A 23,793-nucleotide genomic window follows, 5' to 3' on the forward strand; every position below is an offset into this window, starting at 1 on the left:
AGCCGCGTCGATGCTCTCTCTGTCCATAGTCCTAAAGCCAGCTAGCCATAGTCCTAAAGCCAGCTAGCCGGGCGGGCAAACAGCCTTTCCGCCCTGCGCTGAGCCCTCCGCATGTTCCTAAAACCAGCCCTCTAAGACCGCTAAACTGCGTTTGCCTTTTAATTGGGATAGGAATGATTTTAGTTGCCAATTTTAAATTGTTGGTTTTGAGCTAGGTAGGGTATGGCGACTGCCATACTCTGCCATACCCAATTGACGCCCCTGCTTCACAGGTCCAAAATGTTGGGCCCAGACCCGAACGAGGACAATCACACCCGGATGGACCTGGTCATTAAAAAAAATAACAGACCAGACCCGAATGGATAGCAGGACAAGTTAGACTTTTGGACCCGGTCACTTGTTTTTACCAATGATGTATATAAACCCTAGATTGCTAATTATATGTATTGGCCAATGAGAGCCTTTAAAGCCACGGTCTGTCATATTGGTACTCCTCAAAAGGAGTAGTCCTCATAGATGGGTTGGTTGTTTAGCAACAAAACCAACGTGTGCGCAGCTTTGGGGCAAAACAGACAGGGTTGGCTTAGATTGTTGACAACATGTTAACTCTATTATGTCTCCAAATGTTTATTGAAAACATAAATACAGTTGCACAATGAGCACTTGTCTCTCAAATACATCGTTACAGTTGTTGGTTAGCTAGCTAGTGAATTTTAGCCATATTAGCATTGACATTGTCAATGTTGCGTCAATTCAAATCTGGCATTAGGAACAAAAGAGGTCAACACGACTTCTAAGATATACTAGTTATTTTAATTAATGCAAAAACCTTCAATGGTAAATATGATGTTTCGTATATACGGGCTCTCTGAAATACCTCGCAGGGCACCCCAGAGAACTAATCCATTGTTTCAGATTGTTGCTCAAATACTCTGACAGAGAGAGTTTCCCACCTCTCTGTTGGCCAATTAGAGTAAAGACTTGAGCGTGGTTTAGACTTACTCAGCCTATCCGTTGATGCACCCCTGTTGCCAGCCTCTTCTGTTACCAGGCATACGTTTATCATAACAACCTGTCATAGTGAGAAGAGCCAGCTCCCTTAGACACCATTCCTACGTCCAAGGAAGGTTCACAGATCACAAAGAACCAGTGTTCGTATCTGTGAGACACAAATCCCTATCTCATCTTACCCCCCAAAACAGCTCTTCACATCAATCACAGCCTGCCAGGTGTCACAACCTACATTAGCCCAGTCAAGAATGCATTCTTTCTAAGTTAGTCATCCCATCAATTATAAAAATAATAAATCTCTCACAACATGAAATCAGTCAAAACAAGACATGGTATCAAGCACAAGATAAAACTAGCTGAAACGAGCCACCTACAATTCCCCACATGGCAGCTTCTTGTCATTGTTGCCAGCTATCTGACCCTTCAGAATCATAACAAACCACGGCTTCCGGCCACCTCAATGCTGCCACATTATTTATGTGCGTTGTCTACCAACCCATCATTAAAATTGTTCATCACTTAGTTTAATTTAATTATTGGTGCATAACTTTACATTTACATTCTGGTGTGTACATAGATTGTAATTTACCATTATATAAAGTCAATAGCACTACAAAAATGCTTGCATTGTAGAAAACGGATAATAGCACATCTAGTAATCATAGTAAGGTGCATGTCAAGATGAGCTGTAATTTGTCAAACATTTAACAGAGTGCTAAATCCATTTCTCTAATTCACAAAAGCCTACGTTTTTGCCTCAGTTTAATATCAAAGGGTTCACAGTTCACAGCTCACAGTCAGCCTCAACTAATGACACAGGAGTTCTCAGGTTTAGGTGCAGGTGTTGGTGCTGGTCTGTGTGTTGGTGCAGGTCTAGGCGCTGAGGCAGCCGCTGGTCTGTATGCTGGTGCTGGTCTAGGCGCAGGTGCAGCTGGAGGGAAGTATGGCTGGTAGACTTGCGACCATGCGTCATCCTCATTATAATGGATGAGGTACTCTGGGTACACCTGGTGCTTCTCAAACACCACAAAGATGGAGGGGTTGCTGACGTCATCCACACAGCTGTCGTAGAAGATGGTGTCCCCTCCGTCCTTCGAGGGGGGCCGGAGGTAGCTGGAGTGCCCTTTGGTGTAATCACCCGCCAACACACGACAGACAAACATGGACTTCGTATTTGATTGGCCAGTGTAGCTGTTGGAGTATTTGGCATCCCTGGCAAAGTAACTCCCTGACATTGGATGTTAGGGGATAAAGGGGTAAGCAGTAATCATTAATCACAGGAAAATATATGATATAAATGATATATCATCTCGCTTTATGTCAATAATTTGAAAAAAATGTAATAGCACAAGCACATGAGACAGCTCACCTTTCCCATAGGCTGTTCCGTTTAGTCCACAGATCCGCCAGTCAAAGTTGTTAAGGCAGATGGCATCGAGGTATTTGGAGTCTGTGCCATGGAAAAGCTGTTTCTCCGTCACATTCCTCCCTCTGTTGTTCTTCTTCATGAGATCCCTTTGCCTTGCAATCAGAATAATACAAATAAATCCCTTTGCCTTGCAATCAGTGTATGTCCTCTAGAAGCACTGTAGACAGCGAGCAGAATATATTGGAAATCAATTCTTTGTATTTCTTTTTAAATATGATATTTGTGACAGAAAGTTAGTTGAGAGAGAGAATGCTTGTATAATGTGCAATTATTGTGCAAGCAGTCAGGAAGTGAGCATCTATTCTAGACCAATCAATAACTTAGGTGATCGTCAGTTGAAAGTTTATGTAGTCTTAGGGAACGTACCACTGAAATACTTCCCAGAGTGCTTTGTTCTGAATCCTCTCGATTTGGCGGATGCTGAAGCCTCTCATGGTGTTCTGAAAAAGCCCTTGAATCTCCTTAAACTCCACTGACGAGCACGGAAGGTCGACTCTCTGATAGGTACATGATGGGCGACAGAGGAACACAGTCATAATACACCCTTAGCCTACCATGTAGGGCCAAATTGGAGCAGTTATTTGCCCAGGAACAAAACAAACAGCCATCTCTATTGGTCTAAAATAGCAGGTTCCATGCATCTGGTATGTACTGTATATAATATAATACCTTGCATCCTGTTTCAGGAGTTTGTGCCTTGTCCCAGTGTCCTGGTAAAGCTCTGAAATTTGAGTGATTGCTCGGAGCCCTTTTGCTGAAATGTAGAAGAAGAATACATATTTAAGACAATGAGTTGTAATTGTACAGGTCCTACCAGACAATAGTTCGTAATGGCACATGCAAAGATTAAACAGCAGTTTAAACATTATTTACAATCAGCGTTTCCTCTTCTATCGACTACGTTCAAGGCAAGAGAACACACAAGGAGCCTTGTGGTGAAGGAGTCATTTAAATAGCAAATTGATCCATACAAAACATTCACAACTTTATCTTACCTGGTTTTGATAGTTTGTGCATCAGCTGAAGAGACAAACACAGGCCGTCTTCTCACAACCTTCTTGGTGCTGTACTGCTTGTTTGTTTGAATCATGTCTGAAAAGGAGCAGAGCTGTCGTAACAACAGACAGTTCACTTCACATGCAGATGTCATTTTTTTACTGTAGTGACTCCATCCAGAACTATCTCAATTTGTCACTAGATATGCAGTAGTAGCTGTAAGAATCACTGCATATCATTTCGTAATATACTATGTTTGGTGTATATGGTTTTAATGCTGCAGTTGGTTTATCTTGGAAATCACGTCATCTGTGCTCACCTGGGAAACTGAGTTCATAGGTCTGTGACCCCGCGGTGAACTCTGTCACAGCCTTGTTGTCTTCCTGGAACCTCTTCTCCAGGTCTTCACTGGTGATGGTGGCTGCCCTGTGTCCACCGCTCTGTAGGGCAAGACAGAAAACATCGGGGTTATGCATTATTTGCATAATTTTTATTTAAAGAGGGACTGAACTCTGTCCTATTCAACCATCACTATTCAACACTGCTCGTCGTCACTCACTGCTGATGCGTACTGGATCCAGTTTCCAAACTCGTCCTCCCAGAACCAGGCCCACTCTGTGGTGAGGATGAAGGTAGGCTGGAGCACAGAGGAGATGGTGGAGAGACGCCGGGCTTTGTTCAGACCGCAGGTCATTGTATCGAAACACACAGGCTGGACTCCCCGACTAGACAAGATAAAACACAGCGAACCATCAGCAATCACAACAGGGGAAGCTGTATATCACACTAACTAGAAGCGTATTTAAGCAATAAGGCCCGAGGGGGTGTGGTATATGGCCAATCTACCATGGCTAAGGGCTGTTCTTACGCACAATGCAACGTGGAGTGTCTGGATACAGCCCTTAGCCGTGGTATATTGATAATATACCACAAACCCCCGAGGTGCCTTATTGCTATTATAAACTAGTTACCAACGTAATTAGAGCAGTAAAAATAATTGTTTTGTCATACCCGTGGTATACGGTCTGATATACCACAGCTTTCAGCCAATCAGCATTCAGGGCTCGAACCACCCAGTTTATAAATTGCATTAACTCATTGTACTAACAACTAGCAACATTTACCCACCATTGACCAAGTGCCCTATGTGTTACTGTCCATTCAAGTTCATTCTTCTTAAACGTAGAGCACACCTGTATGTCTTTGCTGGGTCGCAATAGTCCTTCTCAATCACCTCGTTGTCTTGTAGAGCTGTCCAGTTTAGTCCCTCCCTCACCTCCCATTGGTAGGGCATGGTAGAGTGGGCTTTAAAGCACTTATCTGAAATATGAGTAAAGTTAGGTGTTGAAGTCTTATGTTTATTAAGCTATAAGCATTGATTATTCATAAAATTATGCTTTGCAAAATGCTGTCTTACCACCGTGCATGCAACTCCCCTTGATGAAGTACATACATATTTCAGTTTTATCTGAAAAAAGAGAACCAAACATTTAATTTATCATGCCAATAAAAACAACAGCTATACATTTTGATAGCTTGTGACTGGGAACTTGTTCATCATTCATTGGATCTTAATACCAGTTAATAACCATGTAAATACACTGTAACTGAGCACATGAAATAGTTTCTGCTAAATTATAGGTTATTTTAAACAAGAAATCCACAATCAACCTACGTGTTGATTATTGTCATCAATGATGGGCTATGACTGCATCACCACCATGCTAAGTGCAGTATTACCATTACCTTGACCAGGTCTGTTTTTCCAAAAATATATAAATTAGCCTACTTCGATCTGTACAGATTTATAATAACATTCAAAATAATACACCAGAGAGCTGCAATTTGGGAAGCAAGCGCACCAAATATCGAACTGCTTGTTGTGTTGCGGCCATCTAAATAGAATCCATGGAAGATTGGAACCTCTAACCCTGGTAATTTGACTGGTAAACTCATGAGTACACTCACAATGGCTGCCAGTCCTAACTTCAATGGACACAACCGTTCTATGGATTCTATTTCTGTCAGTGAAGAGCAGCTATAGGCCTTTCGTAAATGTCTAAATACAATCGCGGGAAAAACGTAGTTTGAAAAGCAAATGACTCCTGCTGAAAAGAGAACACTAATCTGTCTGCAGAAGCTACCAAATGTTTTCTCAACAATTCCCAATATTAAACGAACAGCACCATCACTGGTGAGTAGCCTACATATATTCATGCTATCTTTATCATTGGGTAAGTCAGTGCCACTGGATATTTTATTTAGTAGCCTATTATGTAGCCCAAGGTTTCTTAAACCATGGGTCGGGTCCCAAAGTGGGCCCTGGGCATGTGAGAGGTGGGTTGCAGTTATGAGAATGCATCTATAATCACACACTATATCTTCTAACACCTACAAGATATTAGGAATTAGCATTAGGTTCCACTAACTGCTATGTTCTCATAAATTATACAAACTCACTTTACTATCTTTACACTTTAGTAAAACTATATTACAGTATAACACAATATTATTTAATAACTTGAGTTAACATGCTAATAACAGTGTAGCCCTTACCGTGACTACTCTGTGGGCCTCGGTTTGACTTACTTGTGTTAGTGGTTGCATTAGCTTTAGCTCTTTGATATTGTTGCTTGCCACGGTCTTGCTTTTGCAACCACTCGATGTTCATGTACACAGACTTCAGGGAGGCAATGAGCTCGTTGGGCACCCCTTTGTCCTGCAGGATTTTTAATGGGTGGGGTTCGTAGAAATCATGACACCTGGGACAGTTGCAGCTACCGCTGAGATACATCTCACAGATGTGGAGCCTCTTGCATGTCTCGCCATCCTGGCATTTGCCATACTCTCCAACACCGTTGTTGTAGTTGTGGCACACCTAGCAGAAGGAAAATGTTTGTACGAGAAAAATATACACACAAACACACATACATGCATGCACGCACACACATACATACAAAAAAAAATGTATGCACGCATGACTGTAAGTCGCTTTGGATAAAAGCGTCTGCTAAATGGCATATTATTATTATTATACACATGTACGTATGAGCACACACACACACACACAGTATTCCATTTATATTTATGCACACTATGGCATAAAATTGGAGGAATATTAGCTTAATTTAGATCATGATCACTAAACACAACACCTTAACCAGACAGAGTATACTTTAGCATAGGGGCCTGCAGTGTGACGTACTGGTGGTAAGAGGAAGCCATCATTCTGAAGCAGCAGAGTGCACAGCTCAGATCTGTTCAGTTCCTCCAGTCCGTGTTCTTTCAGGATTCTGCTGTTGTACCCCGAGGTCAGGTCATGGTTGAAGCGACATCCTCCTCTGTAGTCAAAAGTAAACATTTTCTTGATACAACCTTCCATCACACTGGGCACAAACTGGTTGAATCAACGTTATTTGTCAACGTAATGTGACATGAAATCTACGTAGAAAATACACTGAGTGTACAAAACATTACGAACACCTTCCTAATATTGAGTTGCACCCCCTTTTGCCCTCAGAACAGCCTCAATTCGTCAGGGCATGGACTCTACAAGGTGTCGAAAGCGTTCCACAGGAATGCTGGCCCACATTGACTCCAATGCTTCCCACAGTTGTGTCAAGTTGGCTGGATGTCCTTTGGGTGGTGGACCATTCTTGATACACACGGGAAACTGTTGAGCGTGAAAAACCCAGCATCGTTGCAGTTCTTGACACACTCAAACCGGTGCACCTGGCACATACTACCATGCCCTGTTCAAAGGCACTTTAATATTTTGTCTAGCCCATTCACCCTCTGAATGTCACACATACACAATACGTCTCAATTGTCTCAAGGCTTAAGTCTCCTCCCCTTCATCTACACTGACTGAAGTGGATTTAACAAGTGACATCAATAAGGGATCATAGCTTTCACCTGGATTCACCTTGTCAGTCTATGTCATGGAAAAAGCTGATGTTCCTAATGTTTTGTGCACTTGGATTTGAAAAAGAGGGTGAAATTTCAACATAGACAAAGCTTGTATAAAATATGTTGAATTTGGACCTTTGAAACAACGTCAGATCTTCAACGTTATATTGACTATCAAAAAAGAAACTATAGACTGGGCAGCATCTCCAACTGGAGAATTGATCCATCTAAAGCTACCTTTTGGTCTCCCATACAGGATTTTAACCAAGCCCAGCCCAGCCCTGCACAGCTTTGATATTTGTCACTGACTACTACCAATGTGCTATTGTGAGAATTATTATTAAGATCTCTTAATAACCAAATAGATTTACTGTTGCTATCGAAGTAATTCTGCAGGTTTAACAGAGCAAAATAAATGTTACCTTACTTTAAAAGTCATATATAATCTAATAGGCCTATGTAGCATTTGCGAAATCAACAACTATTGTTTCAATTCAACCCAGGGTTCAACAAAAAATAGACAACACATGTAGGCCTAGGGTTTCAAGCTTTGGTTGATTTCAAATGTACTCAAGTTAATAATTAATATGTTGGATTCACGTCTCCATCTCAACCAAAAACCTAAGTTAAAGATTAGGACAAAATCAAATCAAACTACATTTAAAGTTTGATTTGATTTAGTCCTATTCTTAAACTTAGATTTTGGGTTGAGATGGAGACGTGAATCCAACATATCAATTATTAATTTGTAGACAAACTGGAATTTAAGCCAGATTAAGTCAGTGGCACAAAAGCTACATCTCTTTCAAATGTTGATATTTGGTTGCATTGACATTTCAATATCACTTTTGCCATACAGTAAATAGCCTTAAGTTAAGGCTATCTTGCAAACTAATGTAACAGTATTTATTTAAGTGATAATGCCCGAGAAGTCGGTGTTTGGAGGATATATTGGCACGGGTGTTGTTAGGCCAGAGACAAAGTATTTTTGAGTGGGTGAATAAATATTGAAATTTCACTGATCAACGTCTCAACCAAATATTTAAAAAATACCACATTGAAATGACGTAGTGTGCCCAGTTGGATGCGCCTATAGGCCTATACTTATTCCATTGGAAACAGTAAAAATAGTGATCCTACACAGTACCCACTGGGCAAAAACTGGTTGAATCAACGTTGTTTACACGTCATGAAAAAAAATATGTAATGTGATGATGTTGAATCAATATGGAAACATTATTTTTCTCACCCAACTTTGAACCTAAATTTAATGTGATGGATTTTTGGTTGATTTCACGTTGAATTCATGTTAGTTGACAACTCAACCAAATGTAAATCAAAAATAGACTTTGAACTGACGTTTGTTCTCAGTGGGTATTTGATCAGTGCATGATAACATGCCCAGGCCTGTTTCTTACAATTTATTGCAACTTCTAGACCTACATTTTATGAACTTTTAGCCTAGTGCACAATGGAAAAACTTTTGAGCAGTGCCTAGAGGGTTCAAGATGTGTTCGAATGCAATGCGCGATTGGGGGAGAATTTAAGCACTGTATGCTTAAATATGCACCAAAAAAAAACATTTCTGACATAGAATTAAGCATAATGATTATGACTCTAGATTGCAGGAAAAAGCTGTTTCAGTTGTTTGAAAAATGCTACATTCTCCAACATCCAAATGGGGGCCTAGCCCCCCTCAGACCACCCCAGAGGTATTCTCACATACTTTGTGCCCCCTCAGATTTTTGGTATGCATGATATGGAAGAGTATTAGGCCCAAGTGAAGACAAAAAAATAAAATATACATTATGGGTGGAGGTACCTGGATTTTTTTTTGCACAGATTGTACTTTATAAACTTGAAATACTTTGAGAATAAAGTAGACATTTCGAGAATAAAGTTGAAATGTACTTTTTTAAATAAAGTCAACATTTTATTTTGTGAATAAAGTGGCAATATTTCGAGAATAAAGTGGTAATATTTTGAGAATAAAGTGGCAATATTTTGAGAATAAAGTCGCAGTTGTATTTCAAGATTAAAGTAGGGGATTTGGTTAATAAATGCATACCTCCCTGGCTCTCTGTTGCTGTGTGCGCCACCTTTGAAATGCCTGAGTTAGAAGACTGTTGAAACTATACTTTAGAATTGGCTTTAGTAACAAGGAAATCCTTGCTCTTTTAGCACATAACCAAATTATTGTAAGTATTAGGACCTAGAAGAGGTTGTGACTGCCACAGATTGGGTATTTTCATTAGGAGGAACCACACGGACTTGGATTAGGTATTTCATCCAAGTCCGTGTGGTTACATAAATAGGTAGAGACGGGTGCGTTAAAACAAACAAACGGCCATAATAATCTAATACACTTGTTCAAACAGGCGTCACTGCGCACTCACGCTTATCAACCTAATGATCTAATAACTCGCACGCACACTCACAAGTTTCCCCCTGGCAATTTCAGACTATAGGCATACACTCTTCTAATGGCCATGGTGTGTTATGAGCACAAACAAAAAAACTAATCTTGGCACTGTCACTGACCTGGGTTGAGTCGCTGTCAGCATGCCCGCCACCTTGCAAAAAATCAGTGCATAATGGCAACTATTAACGACCTTATCCATGGTGCTTTACTAACAGTAGTATTTACCCCTTATCGCAACTATCCTTTTAACGACTATAGGCTAGTAGGCTACGTGAGCACCCTACACCCATTGAAACAAATTATATTGGGATCCTGGAGACCGGGGGCTATGTGTGTGCGTGTCCCATGTCAAGCTGCTCTCCAAATTTGCTACAACACCGCTATTTTGCATCCCATTATAATCCTATAGCGGCCCACTAGATTGGGTACCCTAACATGTACACTAATCGTACGTTACAGTGGGCAAGTGAAAGTAAATTATAGGCCTATCCAACGGCTGCGGGAGGAATGAACAATGAAGCAGGGATTTTACGCAAACGTGTCTGTAAGAGGAGAGGCAACTCGAGGACCACTCCTGCATGCGCAAAGCAGCTAATCTGAGGGCTGTTTCAATATATTAATATTCATTAATTAACTCCTTTTCTTGACATAATCATTTATCTAAATATAGGCCTATTAGATCAATGAGAGGGCTATATAGGCTAGGCCTATATAAAGAAATAATCACTGATCTGACATGACTTGGTTGGTAGCCTAGCTAATATGTCCTTTCACTATCCATCTATCGGTGATGTCGTCAAGGATGGGAGGAGTGAAGGATGTATAGGCTCCGTTATAGGCTATTTGTCTCAGCTATAACGCTAACTTAGGCTACCACTTGTTCACCTTATAAAAGGCTAGTGGCTAGATCTGTTAGGTTATAATAATGGAACGTAAAATTGCTGCTACACCGCTACACCGGCAGTCACGAGTCATGACCGCAGTCAAATTCCACGTGACTGTTGAGTCATGGTAACTAGGCTTCTCCAAAACTGCGCTCTGATGCCGCTGATGGTCATTAGTAGCCTACCAAACTTGCTAACGGCCAGTCGCTAACAGTAGGGGTGCATGGGTAAAATCACTGGGGAAGCCAGAAAAAAAGCCATATAACAACCTGTGTTGTGACAATTGCATTGTTTGCTCTATAACCTGTTAGTTAATATGCTGTGCGACCATGATATACTGTATGTAAAGACCAGATTAAATTGAGAAAAGTCTGATGGGTGAGAATATTATCAAGTGCTTGTCAAATTGTGAATGAGAGACTGATGAAGTGTGTGCAGCCTTTCATGTGACTTTTTTCAAAACATTATTAGTCGCATCATTCAGCCTTAGAATGTATTAAAAATCCATATATATAGCCTAACATTTGTATCACAACTAAAGTTGCATAAATAACTTTCAATTAAGCATATCGGAGGACCTGTTTCCTTGTTAACCGCTCAACACAGAATAGCCGCATGTGCCCACTTCCTCTGAAATCAGTTGGAGAAAATATCCTTTCTATTTTATTCAGCTACTGTATGTTCAATTGTATTGTTCTTTCTTACTATAAAATAACGCCATGGGAATTTTAAGCAAATCTTTCCTGCTAAATTAGTGTAGCCCACAGCCACATGGCATAGTCAGATCAGGGCCTAACATAAGGACGTCTCAGAATATGCTATTCTATTCTTCTGAATAGGCAACATTTTCTTTAGACCTGACTAAAATAAATAATGGATTTATTGTTATGGTGTAGGGCATGCTATATTAAATGGATTTATTTGACTTTTTAACATGTAGATGTTCCAAAGGTCCTCATCAGTGGCTTGTAGGCTATGCATGGAGCCAGAGATGCTAAACGTCTTTATGTTGATTAATGGTCAATTACCATGAGACCGGCACTTATTTGCATGACAATCACCAGCTGATTAATTTGGAGAGCAGCTTGACTTGGGACAAATACATGCATAGCCCCCGGTCTCCAGGATCCTAAAATAAATCATTTCAATGGGTGTGCTCACGTAGCCTACTAGCCTATAGTCGTTAAAAATATAGTTGTCATAAGGGATCAATACTACTGTTATTAAAGCACCATGGATAAGGTCGTTCATTGTTGACCATTATGCACAGATTTTTTGCAAGGTGTTCAAGTTTCAAGTTTTAATGTCACATGTACAAGTACAGTGAAATGCATTTCTTGCAGCTCTAACCCCAACAATATAGTAATCAATAACAATGTAATATAAAAAAGAACAAGGTAGAACAAAAACACATGAGATATAGAAATAAGAAGAACAAGATAAACTAAGTAAGCATACTATATACAGGGTCAGTTCTAGTACCATATTTACAACGTGCAGGGTCCTGGATTGATAGAGGTAGATATGTATGGGGTAAGGTGACAAGGCATCAGGATATATGATAAATAGAGCAGCAGCGTATATGATTATTGTATGTGAGTGGGTGTGTGTAGAGTCTGTATAAATGTATGTGCATGTTATGTGTGTGTGAGCAAATGAGAGTGAGTGTATGTATGTGTGTTGGAGTATCAGTGTGCGTAGTGTGTAGGGCCCTGTGAGTGTGCATAGAGACAGTGCAAAAATAAGAATAAAATACAAAGGTCAACTCAGATAGTCTGTGTTTGCCTAGGCTAGCCTGCATTTTACATACTTGAGGCACGTGTTTCGCTTTTCAACTAGCTAAAAGCTGTGTGTGTACTTCCGTTTGTACCACCCTGCACGGTAAAGCAACGTACGAGTTGAAAATATCGTAGCCTACCATTTGATACAATAAATAAGTTGAAATGATGATATCACTTGAGTCATTGCAAATCAATTTGTGCCACTTGTGTAGCCTACCTGGAGCTGGCAAACATATTTAATAAATAGCCTATAACTTCAGTTTGTTGTTGTAGCCTTGTGTTATTATGCAATTATTAATGGCAATGTTAGTTAATTAAATTGGAAGTTATCATTTGTAATCATGGTCACAACTCAATGTCAGTTTCATTGTGGACTTTTCCCTGAAATGAGATGTTGGCCTATCAGGGGCTATGGGCTACCTGCATCTAGTTCAGCAAACCATGGCAAAGTTCAATTGCAATTATAAACCCTGAAATAACAAGTCAAGCAAGCAAATAGGCCATTTATAACAGTTTGTAGTCTTAACATCTGGCACATAATAACGGCACAATTGCCAGAAAATAGCCTAACATTCTTTTTTTTTTCTTTTTTTTTAGTTTGTCCAAGTGTTTCTTGCACAGAGATTTCATCACTCAAACTCTCCTGTCGGATTTATCTACAGTTATGCACATGCACAAACTGGATTTATTTACAGTCCTGAATGCTGATTATGACAAAACATTTATTTTTACTGCTCTAATTACGTTGGTAACCAGTTTATAATAGCAATAAGGCACCTCTAGACTTTGTGGTATATGGCCAATATACCACGACTAAGGGCTGTATCTAGGCACTCTGCGTTGCGTCATGCGTAAGAACAGCCCCTAGCCATGGTATATTGGCCAGATACCACACCCCCTTGAGCCTTATTGCTTAATTATAAACTGGGTGGTTTGAGCCCTGAATGCTGATTGGTTGAAAGCTGTGGTATATCAGTCAGTGTACCACAGGTATGACAAAACATTTATTTTTACTGTTCTAATTACGTTGGTAACCAGTTTATAATAGAAGTAAGGCACCTCAGGGGTTTGTGGTTGGCATATATGGCCAATATACCACACCTCCTTGGGCCTTATTGCTTAATCATAGTAGTCAAAACAACTTAAATCGACATCCATTGATGGAAAATGTTTAATAAGGGTGAATTATCTTTTCTCTTGCAACATATTCTTAAGCTCACAATAATCATTATTTTGATGGATAACCGCATTTTGCTTCTTAGCCTATGTTGTTACAAATTACGTCAATATTCCTTCCTAATTGCTCCATAAAGCAACTCCTCTCTTGCTGTAGAAAACAAATGGGGGTCTAGTTTTCAGGCCTAGTTTTCAGGCCTTGTGGGCTGGTTTTGAGGGGTCATTGGTTTAGAAATGCTTGCTTCACCTGGCAACCCTGGTGGTTCTCTATATACACACCAATAACGCCATAAAGCAGGGTTCCCCAACTGGCAGCAACGGTTGTCTTATTTGGCTCCCCAAGTTTTCTGAGCATAATAAATAAATAAATACATATTGGACATAAAAGACTAAAAACACCAGGTGTTCAGCTCCAAGTGATTTTAATTTGAGAAGTCTGTTCCCAAGTATTGCCACGGATAATAGACATGTGATCGTATACAAACGTAAACTAGATTTGAAATTATTACGTTTTAGTCTAATATTATATCTGTTTGGGATTCTTGCGGTCAATTTGTAGTCAAATGATTTGTAATTATGATCCCTGCCATAACGCAAATGGAAAGGCTATGTGAGAAAAGTTCCCCAGTGCAGGCCTTGTGATTACAATAACGTCACCAACAAACGATTGTAAAAACAGTAACACATTTGGGAAGCGTTGAAGTTCCAAGCGGCCAATTCCATACCTTCTCCGACTGAATGGGCAATCTCCAAGCAGGAATCGTTTACAAAAATGTAAATTTCGGCATCCCTGGCAATCGTTGGATCTGCACAGTCGAACTCCAGTCTTGGCTACCACCCTTTGCTCTCCGTTAAAAACAACTAAACAGAATTTCGCTCGATTCGTAATTACATCCCGCACCGAGACGTACAAGTCACTGTAAAAATTCGCATCTAATTCATCGACGTTCATTGATCCATGATTAGCACAAATAAGTTTAGTTATGGTCGATTCCGTCATTTCTTCAACGCGTTAAACAACGTTATATTCTTGACATATGGTTCGGAACTCTGACGAGGAAATTATGTGTTGAGAAGGAAGCAGGTGAGTGAATCGAAACCGAAACTTAGTATAACCTTTATGATCTTTCCTTCTTCTGCAAATGCAATAAAGCGTTCATATTGCACCAAATAAATTGCAAGATCTTGACAGTAGCCAATGTGTTATATACTGTTTATATAAATAGGCCTGGAATCTTTATCATTGGAATGTAAATATGTAGGTCTGCCTCTATCTGGCTACTGTCTTACTTCTTCTTCTGTGGGTTTTATGGCGGATTACATCCAAAAGTTGTACTGTTGCCACCAACTGGACGGTTTGAAACCCCCCCAAAATATAAAAAATAAAACCATCCCCACTCAGTGATTCTAACAATCCACCCTAATAAAAATAGTACATTGCCAAAACAAACAAAACTCCCACTTCTTCCTTCTTTTAGTTCTCCATATCTCCCTTCTCAGGCTCTAGGATCTGAGAAGGTGGTACGGCTTTTACTAATATTCCATGCAACTCCTTTGCTGTGAAATCTTTCAGCCCTAGGAACCGCTCTGCCTCAATCACAATGATTTAAATCTTCCTAGATCTTTTCTCCACCTTGGCAGTGGCATTTATCACCATTGCGATAAAGGCCACAAATTCCACCTTTTTAACCTTTAAAATGTCAGGATCCTCTTGGTGTAAGACAACCCCTGCAGCGAAGGCCTATCCACTACCATGGACTCTTCTGGTGCAACCTTCAAACCCTCAACCCTTTTCACAGCTTCTGCATATTAAATGTTCTGTACAACCCTGACTTTGGCCACCTCATTCTCTTTCACCCTTGTGGGGCATTCAGAAGACGTGGCTTCATGATTCCCACCGCAATTACAACATGTCACATTTTCTTCACTTTTATAACACATTATGATATTTTCCACATCTTGTACATCTCGGCTTCTCCCTTCTGCAAACACTTTCTACATGAACAAAAGCTTTACAATGTTCACACTGCATTGGTCTAGGGATAAATGCTCTAACTCTGTAGTTAATATACCCTAACCGCACTACATTAGGGAGAGACTCATTTAAAAAAAACAAAATAACTGATCAACTCTTCACTTTTTCCCCATTCACTACTCCGACGTGCTTCAATCACTCCAGGAATCTCTTCCTAATCAACTTCCCACGAAACGCCAGATATAACCCCCTTGAGGGGTGCCCTGTTCCGAAGAGACATACACAACACTTCAAACTTATCAAATCAATTAAGACACAACACACGTTCCTTCTGATCCACAGAATCACAAAAAATCTAAACAAGCCCGCCTCTCGTGACCCTCACATCCTTCACTTTACCCAGCACACTCTCCACCAGTTTGGAGAACTCAAATGGTTTCTTCAAGATTCGTACTCTGCTCAGCTGCTCCTTATTAACAAACCGTACTCCTACTAGATACGAAGGGTCATTCTCATCACTGTACCCTACTTTTCTCTGTTTTCCATTCTTTTGAACAATACTCCAATTCTCCTTGATTCTACCGCCATTGTATTCAGATTCCACTTCATCATCCGCTTCCTCTATCTTCCCCTTCTCGAATCTCTCTTCACCAGCTCACACAAAAATCTCCTGAACTACTCTCTACTGCAGGGTTCTTCAATTCCGGTCCTGGAGGGCCGAAACACTTCTGTTTTTTATTTCTACCTGGTAGTTAATTGCACTCACCTGGTGTCCCAGGTCTGAATTAGCGCCTGATTAGAAGGAGAGGATGAAAAACAGAGGTGTTTCGGCCCTCCAGGACCGGAATTGGAGAACCCTGCTCTACTGTCTTACTGTAAACAAATACCAACTATGCCCAGTAGATGTCAGATGCATCCCATCCAAAAACTCTAGGCCTATGGGAAATTCATGTCAGTCAAATCACTTTGTGATCAGAATTTTTTTATGTCATTATTATCAATATATTGCCATGAATTTGTCGCAATTTCCATCCTTACATTTGTGCATAATTTTTCATAGTGTAAAGCTGCATACTATGTGAGTGTCAGTGGCTGCTGATGGGAGGATGGCTCATAATAATGTCTGGAATGGAGTAAATAGAATGGTATCAAACACGTGGTTTTCATGTGGTTGATACCACTCCATTGACTCCATTCAACCATTATTATGAGCCATCTTCCCCTCAGCAGCCTCCACTGGGGAGTGTGCTGCCATTACCAGATGCCAGGGAGTTACACACTACACTCACGGCTGCACTGCAGGATTGAGACCCTCTCATATTACATTGGTGGCAGATATGGGATAGCCCCTGTTGTCTCTGGCCTATGTTGGAAGTGTACCATTGAACACCATGTTGGGCTTCATGCAAAAGTACATATAGGGAGAGTAGGGCTAATTAGCCGATAGTATGCATATAATAGCCTACTCAGGGGTACTCAACTCTTACCTTACGAGGTCCGGAGCCTGCTGGTTTTCTGTTCTACCTGATAATTAACAGGGCCCTCTTGAAACCCCAGTGGCACCTGGGCCACTAATTTACATTTTTATTGGCCCACTTTTTATGGCTATGGAATGGGTTAAATTTTAAATTTTAGTTTATTTAGCAGACGCTCTTATCCAGAGCGACTTACAGTTAGTGAATACATATTTTTTTTATACTGGCCCCCCGTGGGAATCGAACCCACAACCCTGGCGTTGCAAACGCCATACTCTATCAACTGAGCTACATCCCTGCTGGCCATTCCCTCCCCTACCCTGGACGAATTGTGCGCCCGCCCATGAGTCTCCCGGTCGCGGCCGGCTGCGACAGAGCCTGGATTCGAACCAGGATCTAGTGGCACAGTTAGCACTGCGATGCAGTGCCTTAGACCACTGCGCCACTCAGGAGTACCTCATTTGTTGGGTTCTCATAATAATATGCCATTTAGCAGACGCTTTTATCCAAAGCGACTTACAGTCATGCGTGCATACATTTTTGTGTATGGGTGGTCCCGGGGATCGAACCCACTACCTTGGCGTTACAAACTCATTCAACGGAGGGCCGAGTGTCTGCAGGTTTTTGGGTTTTTCTTTCAATTAAGACCTAGACAACCAGGTGAGGGGAGGTCCTTACTAATTAGTGATCTTAATGTATTGCTCAAGTACAAGGGGTGGAGGCGAAAACCTGCAGACACTCGGCCCTCGGTGTGTAAACACAATCAGCAATATCCCAATATGGGGGTTTCCCTTTAAGAGAGAAATGGCTGCAGAACAGACTCTGGCTGCAGGCTAGACTAAAGTGTGTTCCCTGAATATAATTATCTAATTGGCTCCCTGGATCTCGTAGGCGTCTCTTTCTAGCAGTGAACTATTTGGAGACCTTTCTCCTCAACAAGAAACGCCTACGAAACTCGGGAAGCCAATAAGATAATTCTATGCAAGGAACGCCTTTTTATCCAGGCTGCAATCAAACCCTGTGCAACAAGGGGGCTGGGCTCAATGCTGGGAATTTACGTCATTTCGCCGTTTACACATCCATATCAATGAGCAGCACCACGGAGATGTCCGCCTTTTAGTCCAGTCTTCCAGGAAGAGAATTAACCAACGCGTCGCCGAAATGTAGCGCACAGCACCAACAGAAAACAAAGAACTTTAACGCGTTTATGATAAACATGGGCATATAATGGATTGATAACAAACCTTAAACGTATTTATTACGTGGCCCGTAACCCTCTCCAAGTCAGGGAGTCGGATGTGGGTGTTTTTTTTTCTGGTTTATTTCAAAGAGGAGAACGGGAAAAGGAAAGTGGGAAGAGGAGAACTTCCTGCATTTAGCGAGACATGTCAGAATCTCCATCGCAGATCACAACCAAGGTATTTGTTGATTTTATAAAGCAGAATCAAGTTCTAGGACCCAGCGGTGAGATGCGCTAGACGCAGTCGTGTTGTTGACAACTGCATCGTTTGTGTTGGTAATCATCTGTTGCTGAGGGGGAACGTTTCGCCGCTGTGTTATAGACTACAGTAGCGCCTGGTAAGTCCATCCATGCTGCGCGCAAGTTTAGACTTCGCAGCACACATGAGATAAACGTTTTTCGTCACGACGTTCATTTTCATAGGCTATTGGTGCTTTCAAGAGAACGGGGAAATCGGAAAAAAACGAGGTCAAATCATAACGTCAGTGATTTTCAGGTCGGAAAGTCGGAGCTATAGAAAGATGCCCATGTTTCCGACTTGAAATTCCGAGTTGGATGACCATTCAAAAGATTTTTCCCAGGCGGAGCTCGTTTTTATCTGAGTTACCAGTTGTCTTGAACCCACGGAAGTCCCAGTTGTTGTGAACGCGGCATATGGCTTGTTTGAAAACCACCAGAAATGTGGTTAATGTTATTGGTTGCAACTATTCATGGGAATATACATGTATCTGTCACGATTATATAGCATACACACAGATAATAATTAATTTTCTATACAATACATTTTGTATATGTAAACCTGAAATATCTAGGCCTAAAATATGTAAAATGGTTGCAGTGCAAAAAGGCATGCTGTTTATCATGTTATTACATTACAATGACGGTCTAAAGTTGGATCTTCAAATTTCAGGTGACAAGGAAACTATTTGGGATTGTTGGGATGTAGCCTAGGAGAGTAGGCCTAGATATATTTTGGAATTATATTGTTTTGCAGAGAGACGTAGCAGAGTTAATGTAGGCTATATGTATGCTCCTCTAAACACACGCACACACACACTCACTCTCTCGCTTCCTCTCGACCCCATCTGTACCTGAACACCTTTTTGACAGTACACAGCCTTGTCAATTCTGGGCTGTACAAATGCGAAATCTTCTAAAAGTAAGACTTGATATAGTGTGCTATTGTTGGCTATAGGCTACCGAATACATAAAGTATTCTTGAAGAGTAGAGCGGTCTGCGTAATAAAATGAGATTAAAAGCTTATTGCTACATATCCCACAGTGAGTTCCTGGTACAGTAGGCTAATAGGAACTAGCCATTTTAGATTGACTGGTTGAATGAATCACCAATCTGTGTATATAAACATCATATTCAGCAGCACTGATTGGCCCAGACATACACTCACCTGTTAACTGTTGCTGTCCATAGAAGATGCAGAACAGAAAGAGGCAAATTAATGATGTTACAATAACATATTACACAACAGCACATGTATACATTGTCATGTTGAGGGGTAACATTTTGTATAAGTAAATTAACATCATTTAGCAGACGCTCTTATCCAGAGTGACTTACAAATTGTGCACAATTACCAGTAAGTTCAACCTCCTGTTTAGTGACTGGCTGCATTGACCATGCAAACGCACCAGCGTCTTTCTCAAATAAGTCAAATATGATTTAATGAATAAAAAGATTGGCTATGTGTAGGTACCTTATCGCTTAGATAAAGAATGTCTTTAAAGGGTGTTATAGTTTCTCTGCATGGTGATTCTCAGGCTGTTTGGGTTTAAGGATGGTTTTTGTGGAGGTTTGTAACTAAGGCATGCTTTGTGTCTGTGTGTCTATTCATAGCAGGAGAGGAGCTCATTCAGTCCTTCCTCCGCGAGCCCCCTGCCAAACTCCACTTCCTCCCCCGTCCATGCTCCCACGGCCAGGCCAGGCAGCCGAATGGAGGACGAACCTGCCAGGCTGCCCGTGCACCTGCGTGAGTCACACACACATGCAGACGCATGCCACACACACACACACACATGCAGACGCATGCCAAACACACACACACACACGTAACACACACACAATTCATGACGCCCACAGGCGCACACAGAGAAAACATGACAGTCATAATCAACAAAGAAATCTCTTTGTCTTTGCAGCCTGCATTTTCCTTATCCCATAAACATTTGTTTTGAGAGCTTTTGACCTCAGAAAATGGCAGATTGAAAGCCATGATTTACTATAGCTACTTGCATGTCACGTCATGACTCTCCCCATGTGGACAGACAGACCTACTCATGTATCCCCCCTCTGAGTTGCTGAAGCAGACCAAGGGTCAGGGACCAACACAAGACGTCTACTGGACCATACTGTAGCAGAGGCACTGTACTGGAACACTACACAGTAGAACACGGTGGAATGCAACACAGCAGGACAGTGACAGCCAACACAACTCAGTACACGGCAGTGTTCAGTACGATAACACCTCAGGGTACTGAAGGACAGCACAACCCAGCTCAGTACAAGAGAATAGAGAACAGCACAGAATAATAGCCCAGTATAATGGAGGAGTATAGAATGGAAAGAAGGTAGGAGAAGAAAGGAAGTAGAAGATGGGTTGGACGGGGGAGAGTCTAGAAATAGGAGAGTGAGGGAGGTAATACAGGACAGAATAGGACAGGATGCACAGGAAGGAAAGCAAGAAGACAGTAAATATGAGGTGAGGTGGAGAGGATTTGATTTGTATCGAGAGGGCAGATGCGTATATTGATTAACTTTGCTACTTTACATTATTCTGCACTGTTGAGGAAGAGCGGCAAGTAAGCATTTCACTGTACGAATAAACTTTGATTTGAGGTGTTTACTGATCTGACATGGTTGGAAAAGTGAGAGCATTGGTAGAAGCCATGTTTTCTACCTATTCTTAAGACCAGTAAAATCCCCAAGGGCCGCAAAAAGGAAGGAAGGAAGGGAGGAAGGAAGAAGGACAAGGAGAGGAGGGAACATGACAACCGTGTGCTGTCTGGTGGAGCTGACGGCAAGTCTCAACCGGCCACTGCCTGAGCCAATAAAACAACAGGCGGGGTTGGATCACGGCCAGGATATAGGCTGTGTGTTTAAAGAGTTGTAGAGTCACTGGGCCTGCTCTTTATGAAAAACGATTAATATTTAACCAGGCACCTTTTAACATGTAGGACTTTTAGGGTTTAGAAGACTAGTGAGATTCATATTTGTATTTCTTCAGTGAGTTTGTATATACATTTTCCCACTGGGCACAGCCGTCAATTAAACGTTTATTCCACGTTGGTTCAACGTAATTTCATTGGAATGACGTGGAAACAATGTCGATTCTACCAGTGTGTGCCGAATGGGTTGTTGTGGGAACTTATATGAGAGTAATTTACCTAAATATTGGTGGTTTGTTGATGTGTGTTTGGCAAAGATATGGTACAGTACTCATAAATTAGACCAGTATATTAACACAGTTTGTGGTAAACTCAATGTCTAAAAGAAATGACCTGTAGTGTCTATGCACATGGACCGTACAGAGGAAATTCCCCAGTTCCACTTCCCCTTTTGCATTGTCATAGAAAAAGGGAAGAACGTTTAACATGTCTGTTTTGGTCTGAGGTTGTCTGTTAGGGCCGTTTATCTGGGCGTGGAAAATGTGGTCTCCTGGACTGTGAGCTTCCAATCAACGTTTTATTTGAATCTTTAGATTAGGGAAGATTTCCCTCCATTCTACATGTTGACTCTGTCTTTAACTCTGTTAAATAGATCAACGAACCTTCACCTGTAGGCCTACACTACCCAATCCTCTTATTAGAACCTCCTTTGGCTCAAAGCCATCGCTCTTCCTGACAATGATCAAGTACCCTTTTTTTCCTCAAACAACGTATAACATGTTTGCTCCCCTACACACACATCACACAGCTGGATCCAACTGGCACACGTACTGTGAGAGACAAACTGTCCACATTCAAAGGCAATTTGTCCAGGGGGAAAGAAAGAAATACACTTTTTTTATAGGGAGAGAGGAAATTGCAGTGTGGGCAGAAATCCGCCTTCTCCATTTCCTGAGGAGGAAGTGGATTAGATCAGAGGGAGAGTTGCAGCCTGCTCCTCACTCTCAAAGAAGGCTACTCTCCTTTTTATCCCCTTTAGCCAGGAGTGTTAGAAAGCACCCCACTCTGAATGGGAGAGGTTTGTCTTTACCTGTGTGTCTGGGTGAATGTTTTTGAAGTAGTTAATTTAGGGTTCCATCTCTCCATCACATTGGTGGATTTTCACTTGAATCCTCCAATTTCCTGTCTGTTAGTTGTCGCATATTGTTGAACTACAGACCATGCAAATGAAAAGGAAATAAACACAACTGTAAAACACTCAATTCTACTGTTTGCTTGCACTTGAGTTAAGTGGATGACTTTTCAACCCACAATTCCATCAGATGCATTAATCGTGTTTACTTAATTGTCTTGCTATGTGTCAGCCTCAAGGTCACCCGCCTAGCAGACACTGAGAAGCGTAGCGGTGTCATTTAGGCTCACTGCAATAAGGGATTCACACTATTTACTGACGTCACAAGTCGGGTGGGTACTGATTGGGATGTAACATTGAGACACCTGTGCAAAGTAACACAAGGTCAAAGAATATGGAGTGAGTGTCTGTGTGGGAAGTTGTATGCAGAGCACAGTTTACATGAAACATCGAAGCTTATTGAACATGACAAATCTCTTGCTTGGTGACAGAGAAAGAAGCCTCTTCTTGGAAACTTGGCTTGCTGCTGTTGATCTTTGTAAACCTTTCTCAATAGATTGTTTGCTTTGCTCACAGCTGGGTTTCTACTGTGTGTGTGTGTGTGTGTGTGTGGGTGGCTGAGAGTGTGAGACTTTCTTTGTGCACAGGCATGTTGGTGTGTGCTTGTGTATTAGTCAATCTCTCTGTGTGTGCGTGTCCGCATGTCACTCTGTGAGTAATTGTACAGTGTGTGTGTGTGCCTGCATATTCGTTTCTGGAGTCTTGCTGTATTTGTAAAGATGTTTGCATGCATATCTACTGTACAGTACATACAAAAGGGTATTTGAGTGTCTGTGTGTGTGCAGTCATTGTGTGAAAAAATATATATATATATATATATATATATATATATATATATATATGTGTGTGTGTGTAGACGTGTGACTGTGTGTATACGCCAGTGCCTTGCAGAGCGGAAATTTCCTGCCCCTGAAGCCGTTCTCGTCCTCAGGAATTTCCTGAGTGGGCAGACGGCGCTTCCTGAATAAATGTTGTTGTTTTTCCCCCTCGTTCCTTTTTCTCCCTCTGAAAGGGAAACTGTTCTCACATGCCAACAGCCAAGTGGAGAGCAGCCCCGTTCTCTTCCTGTTTGAAACACACTCCACATGACATCAAGGAAAGAAGGGGTTTTGGGGGGAAAGTGGGGGTCATAGTTCCCCACCCCAAACCAGCCAGGGAGCAAACTGATCCCACCAGACAGATT

General features: G+C 41.4%; 1 protein-coding gene across 1 annotated transcript; it reads right to left on the bottom strand.

Annotated features, from left to right (window-relative positions):
* Nucleotides 1–1,513: 1,513 nt before the first annotated feature.
* Nucleotides 1,514–14,691, bottom strand: LOC121543532 (protein mono-ADP-ribosyltransferase PARP12-like). Its single transcript, XM_041853468.2, has 12 exons — nucleotides 14,334–14,691; nucleotides 6,642–6,777; nucleotides 6,026–6,314; nucleotides 4,854–4,904; nucleotides 4,630–4,756; nucleotides 3,996–4,161; nucleotides 3,756–3,876; nucleotides 3,436–3,532; nucleotides 3,110–3,194; nucleotides 2,807–2,937; nucleotides 2,381–2,532; nucleotides 1,514–2,239 (listed from the first exon to the last, which is right to left on the bottom strand). Exons 1-12 carry the CDS (start codon nucleotides 14,606–14,608, stop codon nucleotides 1,815–1,817), a joined length of 2,055 nt encoding a protein of 684 aa, XP_041709402.1. The 5' UTR covers nucleotides 14,609–14,691; the 3' UTR covers nucleotides 1,514–1,814.
* Nucleotides 14,692–23,793: the final 9,102 nt, after the last annotated feature.

This window comes from Coregonus clupeaformis, unplaced genomic scaffold (genome assembly GCF_020615455.1).
Source record: "Coregonus clupeaformis isolate EN_2021a unplaced genomic scaffold, ASM2061545v1 scaf1144, whole genome shotgun sequence".
Lineage (NCBI taxonomy): Eukaryota > Metazoa > Chordata > Actinopteri > Salmoniformes > Salmonidae > Coregonus > Coregonus clupeaformis.